General features: G+C 36.7%; 1 protein-coding gene and 1 pseudogene across 1 annotated transcript; one reads left to right on the plus strand and one right to left on the minus strand.

The window, feature by feature from the left end:
* Positions 1-2,383: 2,383 nt before the first annotated feature.
* On the plus strand, positions 2,384-4,014 carry LOC111439558 (UPF0481 protein At3g47200-like). Its single transcript, XM_023077174.1, has one exon. The coding sequence runs from the start codon at positions 2,641-2,643 to the stop codon at positions 3,943-3,945; it is 1,305 nt and encodes a 434-aa protein (XP_022932942.1). The 5' UTR covers positions 2,384-2,640; the 3' UTR covers positions 3,946-4,014.
* Positions 4,015-7,687: 3,673 nt separating this feature from the next.
* LOC111439544 lies at positions 7,688-9,792 on the minus strand (annotated as a pseudogene).

A 9,792-nucleotide genomic window follows, 5' to 3' on the forward strand; every position in this document is an offset into this window, starting at 1 on the left:
TAGATCCCACCACAAACCTGATGTGGGAATCGTTCCAGGCGATGATGTATAAAATGGTAGCCAGCAAGCGGGCCAAAAGCTCACAATCTACCAGAGGAGCGAGATATTTATGGGATATCAAGCGATATGTTCCACGCACCTTCAATAAAACTACGGGGAACTCAACATAAGCTCAGCTGTATATTTTGACAATGAACATGATATTTTTGTTAATGGATTGTCTGGACGATCAGAAGTTGCATGTGCATCATTTATGCTGAAAAAGGACGAGGAATTATGGTGGCTAAACCACAGAGAAATTTCCATTCTTAATGAAAGTGTTATAGCTTGGTCACAATTCTAGGAGATATTCTTGATTCAGTACTATCCGAAAGTAGCCCGGCTCAAGAAACAACTGGAGTTTACCCACTTAGCATAGGGTGGACATTCTATAGATGATTATGCCCAAGAATTCAGGAGACTCAAAAGAGCCCTTACTAGTGGACACAAAGTTAAAAATGGCTGAGATGTTTGTGATGGATTTGGACTCAAAGATTCGCCACACGGAAAAAGCCATTAACCCTATGACTTATAAGGCCACACTTAGGACAAGTAAGGCGAAGCCCAAAGATCATATGAACTGAGGAACTCATATCACCAACCACTAGCGCGTAGACCTCATTATCCTGACAGACATCCCCTCGACATACTGACAGACACCCTCCTCGACATACGGGCAAACATCCCAATAACTAAGATGGACCTGGAGGATGATTAGGATCAAAGTGCAATGTATGTGGAAAGCCATATGGGGGTAGATTTATGGTAGGGACTAAAGCATGCTGTTGGTGTGGCTAGGAGGGCCACATTGCTATCAACTGCACAACTAAAAATACTAAAAATCTAGTGAATCCATGAAGGGCACCTGATGGAACTGACAGACTTGTGGTGCAGATTCGTTCACAAACAAGGGCATATGTGTTCACCAGCAAGGATGTCAGAAGGTCCGACACCATGGTGATAGGTACACTATCAGTCTTGGGACATTATGCTTTCACTATATTTTATTCCGGCTCTACGCATTTACTTATATCTATCCCATTTGTTAGACAAGCAGAGCTTGAACTAGACCCTCATTGCATGTATAATCTGTTAGTGCCCAAGCGGGGATAAACCTAGTTGCTAAATATGGAGTAAAAGATAGGCAAGTAATATTAACCGGGCGAACCTTAAACGTAGACCTGATAGTTGTTAGCATGAAAAACTTCAACGGTAATACTAGGGATAGATTGGTTAGCTAAAAACCATGCTAGTATAGTCTGTTACAAGAAGGAAGTACTATTCTCACTTATGTCTGGATCCAACTTTAAGTTCAAGAGTACATGTGTTAGAGTTACACAGAAACTAGTCTTAATGATGAAAGTCAAGAAATTGGTCCAACAAGGTAGTTAAGTCATATTGGCAAGTATCATGGATGAAAGAGAAAAAGAAAAGACCTTAGACACGATGGCCATAGTCAATGAATTTTCGGATTTTCCAAAAAAATTACCAAAAATACCCCCTTCTCGAGTCGTAGATTTTTCCATAGAACTCAAGATTGAAACGAGCCCTATTTCTAAAGCACCATACCGTATGGCACCAACAAAGTTAAACAAACTCAAGACGCAACTATATGACTTGCTGGATAAAGATTTCATCCGCCCTAGCATATCTCCTTGGGGTTCTCCATGTTGGATGATGGAAGTCCCACATCGGCTAATTTACGGCATGATCATGGGTTTATAAACAAACAATACTTTCTCCATTAGTACGAGACCTTTTGGGGAAGCAAAGCAAAGCCATGAGACCTTATGTTCAAAGTGGAGAATATCATACCATTGTGGAGAGCCGTGTTCGTCTAACACTCCAGTGTTCCATTAGTATGAGTCCTTTTAGAAAAGCGCGAAGCAAAGCCATGAGACCTTCTGAGAATATGAGAATAAGAGAATAATAAAGAATAAGTACCCACTCTCCCGTATAGAAGACTTAGTTTAAATTTATGTCTCATTTGACAATGTTGGCTGTCCTTTTGAAGTTTGAATGAATATGTTACAGTCTCCCACGTGATAATTTATGTTATTAGTCCAAAGTTAACGTACTTGGTTGTCACAAGCTTGCCTCTTTCTTTCTTTTCTGCCACATCCATTGAATTAATTATTTAGGACTCCCAACATTTATAGCTTATATTATTTTAGTTCAACGTTGTCCATTTGTTGACTATGTTGTCTCTCCCACGTGGTATGGACCACACCAGTGTCTCAGTGTCCTTTTTTACTTTTCTTTGGTTCAATATGTTTAGTCTCCCACGTGGTATGATTTTGCCTATTTCTTTCTTCCACATCCATTGCTCTCTCTTACTCCATTTTCTTCTTGTAGCTGTTTCTTTCTTCCCTCATCTTCATTTACCTGCACCATCCTTTCCATCAATTTGCCAAACAAGGTACTTCCTTAATTCTCTCTTTTCTTCTTCCTTATATGTAATATATATATAAATTAGTTAGTTTAAGTTTCGTTTTGAAAGCTCGACATTCCTATTAGAGAAGATTTGGAAACGTAGGTGTTTTAGTTCAAGAGAAGAAGAGTTAGATTGGAGTGCATCAAGAACACGACATAGCTTACAATATGGCAGAAGGTAGTAGGAACGGACAGCTTTGTGGTAATGTTGTATCATGGATTAAAACAATGCTAGAGCAACTGCCTATTGTTAAAGTAGGATGTAGTATCTATCGAGTCCCCAAATTGTTACGTGAGATGAATAGTACAGCCTTTACCCCCCAAGTCATTTCCATTGGCCCATTTCACCATCGTAGTCGAGATGATTTGATAGTCACAGAGCAATATAAGCTTCAAGGACTTGCTAACTTTCTACTTCGAATGATGAACATGAGCTCAGTGGAATTTCTTGTGGAAACTGCTCAAACTTGGGTAAAAGACGCTCGAGATTACTATGCAGAACCTATAAACATGAACGACGAGGATTTTATTAAAATGTTGCTGATGGATGGTTGTTTTATAGTGGAGTTGCTTATATTAAATTATGGCCAATACTATGAAGATGCATTCATTCTAATTGAACACAGAGTAGATCTTCAATTCTACAAAAGATTTCCTCATATAGGTGCTGATTTGGTCAAGTTGGAAAATCAAATTCCTTTCTTTGTTCTTCAAGGTCTCTTTGACCTTGTAAAACAAAAGGATCCCTCTGTCTCCTTTATAACTCTTACAAAAATATTTTTTCATCATGGGATTGTAAATAATTACTATCTTCCTCATCCCTTGTTGAAGAAATGTCCAAAGCATTTCATCGATTTCTTAAGCTTCTTCTTCGTCCCCACGATACCTTCTAAGAACAATAGTAAAGAAGAAAAATCAATTATTCCTCCATCGATAACTGAGCTCCGCGAAGCCGGTGTCACCATCAAGAAAGCAGAAAATGCCAAATGTTTGATGAATGTGAGCTTCAAAAATGGAGTTTTTGAAATCCCACCCATACTTATTGATGATTACTTTGAAACCATGATGCGAAACTTGATAGCATTTGAGCATTTTTATGTTGGAAATGACAACAAGTGTATCCAATATGTGTCATTACTAGATCATTTGATATGTACAGAGAAAGATGTGAGTGTACTTGTGAAAGCCGGAATCATAATAAACGAAATTGGAGGTAGTAGTATAGAAGTTTCAGAACTGTTTAATAATCTCTGTAAATTTGTTACCATTCCAAATTGTTGCCACTTCAACGATATCAACAAAGCTTTACAAGAACACTGCAGTAGACGATGGAACAAGGCGATAGCTACACTCAAACATAACTATTTCAATACTCCTTGGACTGTTGTCTCCTTCGTTGGTGCAATCTTCCTCCTTATTTTTGCCCTGTTTCAAACGATATTTCCTGGTATATCAGCATTTCCTAAGAAGTGAAATCTATCCAAATAATATATGTATGTTCTTTTAAATTTTCCTCGTTCAATCTTACCTTGTTAAATGTTAACTTTGTAGTTACCAATCTTTTTAAATAAATATTATGTTACATTTGTGTTTGTTATTCTACCTATAGTTCTTTAATGGATCATAATCTTATGCTAAAAGTTCAATTACTACGTTTGTCATATTATCTCTATTCTTTTTTTGTCATAAAAAAGCGTTTAAGATTGACACGGGTCCATGAAATTTTGTGTTTGTGAGGGAAGGGTGCATAATGATCAAGTTTTGAAGTTTTTGTTTACTCTTAGCTATTTTTTTTTCTATATTTGTTTTATACTAAACAATTAAAATTATTTAGATATCAATTCTTTTGAAATTTAAGTAATGAAGTTTTGTTTCCGTTAAAACTATATTAGTTGGATCTTCTCCAAACTTGGATATGTTCTAGAAGACACACCTAAAATATCCAACCACTTCAATTCAAAATTGAATATGTTCTAGAAGACACACCTAAAATATCCAACCACTTCAATTCAAAATGAAGGTCGACTAATCTCTTATTATAAAAGATATTTCTTACCAAAATTTTAGAAAATTTGATTTTAAATTCATGGCCGTCCTTCATATTTTATATTTCAAAGTTAGTTTAAGTTTCCTCTATAAATAATGAAGTAAGGGCAGTCATTTGGAGCAATAATCAAGTAGTGTCGACCCTTCAACCGTGAGAAATCAACATTTAGATTTTCAGTATCTCTTCCTTGAATTTCTTCTAAATTTGAGAGTTGTAATTCACCATTTCCCTTCAAACTTTTTTCCACCCCTTCTAAAAAGTATTGTCCACAAATCCTCCGAAGAAACCAAGAATTTGAAAATGTTCCTAACTTATGTGTCCAATTTCATCTGTCATTATATATGTTTAAAAGCTTAGAATCGCATTCTCACGTTACACATGAATTCATCATGTCTAACCTATTACATTCATACCATCAGCAAGCATTTTCATCAAGAATCATGTCCAATTGAAGAAAAATATATTCGGGTAAGATTTGAGGTTAAGTTCAAATTTCCTACCTATGATCCTCTAAACAAAAATTAAGCATTTCATTAAAGACCTAGTAAGGACTAGAGGGAGAAGGACTAGAGGGAGCTACCGTAGAGGGAGCTACTGAAGAGGATTGAGTTCCTCTACTGAAGAGGATTGAGTTTCTGCATTCTGGTTGACTTCCAATCAAGCCTTGACTCAAACATCAGCCACGATCACACAAATTTGTTCCTCCAAGATTACTTAAGCATGAGGTAAGTATAAGGAAGAAGTTTCGTGAAGAAGTCATGTCTTGAAAAGGTCTTAATTAGCCTGACAAATAGCACCAACTATGTGTGAAGAGGCAAAAATGTGTGTTTGCACAATAGTGAATCAACTTCCTTGGACACGTAATAGAAGCAGGCAAGGTAGGTATGGAAGAGGAGAAAGTCAAAACCATCAAGGAGTGGAAGACCCCTCCTCAGTGATAGAAGTGCGCTATTTCCTTGGGTTGGCAAATTACTGTCGGCGATTCGTGGAAGGATTCTGAAAGCGCGCAGAGCCCTTGACCGAACTACAAAAGAAGGAAAACAAGTGGAGCTGGACTTCACAGTGTCAAGAAGCCTTTAGCAACCTTAAGAATGCCATGATGGAAGGGCCGATGTGACGAAACTTTTCGATGTCGAGATGGTGCCTCAGACTTCGCCCTAGGGGCGTCCTACTGCAGGAGGGACACCTCATTGCATACAAGTGCCCGAAGCTAAACGATGCAGAAAGAAGGTACACAGCATCCGAGAAAGAAATGCTGGCAGTGGTCCACTGTTTACGATCTTGGAGATAGTACTTCCTCGGAGCCAAAATTGTAGTGAAGACAGACAACAGCTCCATATCTCACTTCTTTAAAAAATCCAAGTTATCGTCGAAGCAAGCGCGTTGGCAAGAATGCGTGGCCGAATTTGACTTCCAGTTCAAACACAGGCTAGGTAAAGCAAACCAAGCTGCAGATGCTCTAAGTTGAAAGAGCGAGTATGCAGCCCTGTGCATGTTTGCTCATCTACAAGCAAGTAAGTTGAGTGGAACAATACGGGAAAGTATCAAGGAACACCTAGCCCGGTCGCTCAGGCCATCATGCAGTTAGCAAGAGAGGGGTAGACTCGCCAGTTTTGGGTCGAAAACAATTTACTCTTCACCAAAGGAAATCGTCTCTTCGCCCCTGTTCGGGGAACTTGAGGAGACTCCTACTAAAAGAATGCCACAACCGGTGGCAGAGAACCTATGTGCTCCTAAAAAGGGGTACTATTGGCCGAACCTCTGCGACGATGCGATACAGTTCACAAAGACCTGTCTTATCTGCCAACAAGACGAGGTTAAACGAAACATAATTTCGGGACTACTAGAACCTCTACTAGTCCCGTCCCGACTGTGGGAAAGTGTTTCTCTAGACTTCATCACACACCTCCCCAAGGTAGGAGAAATGGAATCCATCTTGGTCATCATTGATAGATTTTTCAAATATGTCATATTTATCCCGACCAACAAGTCATGCTCGACCGAAACGACCATACAATTAGTTTTTCGACACGTAGTCAAGTTGTGGGGCATTCCCACCAGCATTGTTAGCAATCGCGATCCGAGATTCACAGGGTCCTTTTGAACTGAATTGTTCAAGCTATTGGGGTCGAGCCTAAACATCTCTTCGAGTTATCACCCCAAAACTGATGGACAAACAGAAAGGTTCAATAGTATGCTTGATCGAGTCTTGGCCATGTTTCGAAGAAAGTGTTTTAGAAATGGTAAGGAAGGAAATGTATTCATGTGTATATATATATATATATATATATTTTGGAAGAAAGCAATAGTATAGGCTAAAAGAAAATAAGCAACAACCACAACTTTGATAGCATATAACCTGAATAGGAAGAATTGATGACTAGTCACATACCTTATAGTACATTTTGAGGCATTTTAGCCCTAACGGGTGTAGACACGATTTTGTTGACAGGTTATACACCCCCGTACTAACACAACAATAATAGTAAGTGCCTATCTAACTTGAAAGTAAGTAAAGGAGTTTGGAACGGGCATGCGGCTGTGGACAACACATCATGAACAAGCATAATTGGGACATCTGACATGCGACCGTAGGCAACACACCTTGGACAAGCATGACCGTGACAACCTACAGCTTGACTTAAGCTCACCTCGCCTTGACAAGGAATGTATGTTGTAAGGTTAGTAGGCATGATCTCACTCCTTAGGTGAATTATATGCATATGTCAGTTACGGTCTTATAAACTAATTAGGATACAATTGGTTACAATACCGGATAATTTGGAGTCTATTGCATGATGATAGATTTTGGACCCTAAAACCTGAAGTGGTACTATACGAGATGGTAGAGCAGGTAGAGCCTTGACTGAGACCTACCCTGCTCAAATTCCTTATAAGGAAAGGCATGCTAAGAACAAGTGTTGGAATAAGTAGATACCATGATGCTACAATCTATGATCTAGGTCACTCAGATAAACTAGGGTAACATAAGCAGTGGAGAAAATGTCAGAATATCTAAGTGGTCGAGAGTGTTAAGATTATGCCCTAAAGCCTCGTAATTAATTGTTTAATTTTAATAATAACTTTGATTATTTTATTTAAAATTTAATATTATCCTATATGTGATTCACATCTAAGAGGATCATGTTTAAGAATAACATAAAGGGTCTATAGTATATGGATAAGGTTTGTCGATGCTAAGCAACTAGAAGGTTCAACCACACACTACAGGTAGTTTCTTCAGCATTTTTACATGAAGCTTTAGCGATGTGGTTCTCGTAAGTTAGCTTTATGTCTATCAAGCTTAATCCAATGCAATGATTTGTTGGGCTACAATCAAAATTGATTGCTATTTCAGTGGATAAAGTTCCCTTGATATCTTCGTATGTTACTTCGCTAACTTTAACTCCTGAATCCTATTAAAATAAAGAAGAACAATTAAAATATGCTAGGAAAACGGATAAACAAGGACATCTATAAAAAAATTTACCATGTAAATTTGTTTTATTGAGTTATTCTCCAACTAAAATTTTTAATTCCCTCAACCCTAAGCTATATTATAAAACTGTATTATAAAACCAAATATAAATTAGGAATTCAATAATAAGATATCAATATATACAACAAATAAGATATAAATCGAGCATATTCGTAGATTTTTTAGATAGTTATATAAGTTAGAGTAATTATCTCCAATAATATTAGATATTTTTGATAAATTAAAAAATAAAATCATAAAAGCTTCGTACCAGAGAGTAATAGCCTCCCTAATTTATTACCTATAAAAGTAATTTAATATACCAAAAAGATAATACTAATAATTTAGCACCCATCTTAAACCCAAACAAATTTCAAACAAAGATAAAATAAATCAATTATTTATAAAATCGAAAATTTAAGTTCTATTCATCCCATTTAAGCTTAAATATAATTAGAAAAAAATTAACATGTATGAGATTAATGAGGAAAATATACCTGACTAGGACCGTCTTTGAGATGTGGACAATAATTTTGATCAATTATGATTGAGTTTTTCACATTATCCATAATAATGTGTTGAAAATGAACTTTTGTTGCGAATCCATTGCTTGGTCTTCCCCAAGACTTAATCCTTCCTCCATTCTGAGTCCCCGTGAATGTAGATGATTTCACTGTAATGTTATGCACTCCATCCTTCTAGGTAAGCTCTCAATGCTACAAACACATTCAACAAAATATCAAATGTTTCCTAAGTTTTAATTTTCTCTCTCTAACCTAATATATTATATAACTATTTTTATTCAAAATAATTTTAAAATAATTTAAATCATTTTTCTCATGTTCAAAATAACTTTAGAATATATTTTAATCCTTTAAATTTAATTTAACATTTAGTTTTATTTTTTAAAATTGAATGTGACAAATTTATTTAAACTCTTTAAAAAACAATTTTAAACAGCTCATCCTAATATATCTCTAGTTACCTGATTCCATGTCTAGGTCCACATATAATACTTTCCGTCCACATGTTAAATGTCCCTGGACTGATGGAGACCAATCGTCACCATTTCTAATGTTCGAGTTGAGGATTGTCACATCTGATGATTGTTGCACATGGATGCCATCAGTGTTTGGACAATCGCCTGCAGAAAAGACATTCACTCGTCATATGCACGTTTTGGCACCGATTCATTACAATGGTGAAAAAAAAGCCAGAATTAGTAAAAATTTAAAATAATATTGTAATTAATCCATTCATTTTCTTTCAACTTTGGGTTAAAAAAAAGAATTCAATTTTTTTCTATATGGAGCAAACTCAAATTCTGTATACCTGACTCCGATGGGGCAACTCTTCCCTGAGTGTTTGCAATTCCATAAGGCAGTTCCTTTTCCATCAATAAGACCGCCAGTAATGGAAAGCCCATTTATATGATTAAACAAAATCCAAGAACTAGATTCAGCTAAAACTTGAATGTCTGAGGAAGCCACAAGAGTTCCATCAATGAGAACAGTAATAGCATTATTCTTACAAGGCCCATTAAATCTCACACTTCGAACGAAGAATATACCTTTGGAAACGTAAATAGTGGCCCGTTCAGATGAGTCACAGGCCTTAACCCATGTCGTTTGAAGCACAGACGAGGCGTCTTTTCATCGAGCTTAGCTCCGAGAGTAACAATATTAAATGTTAATTCAGTAGCTGAGACATGGTTAAAAAACAAAAGTAGAAGGGAAAGAAAAACATGTAAGATTACAAGAAGATATAAAGAAAACTTAATGATACAAGTGTTCAT

Source organism: Cucurbita moschata, unplaced genomic scaffold (genome assembly GCF_002738365.1).
Source record: "Cucurbita moschata cultivar Rifu unplaced genomic scaffold, Cmos_1.0 Cmo_Scf00096, whole genome shotgun sequence".
Taxonomy (NCBI): domain Eukaryota; kingdom Viridiplantae; phylum Streptophyta; class Magnoliopsida; order Cucurbitales; family Cucurbitaceae; genus Cucurbita; species Cucurbita moschata.

Bases quoted from the DNA above. Each gene is read 5' to 3' on its own strand.
- LOC111439558 (XM_023077174.1), top strand. From the start codon at position 2,641: ATGGCAGAAGGTAGTAGGAACGGACAGCTTTGTGGTAATGTTGTATCA.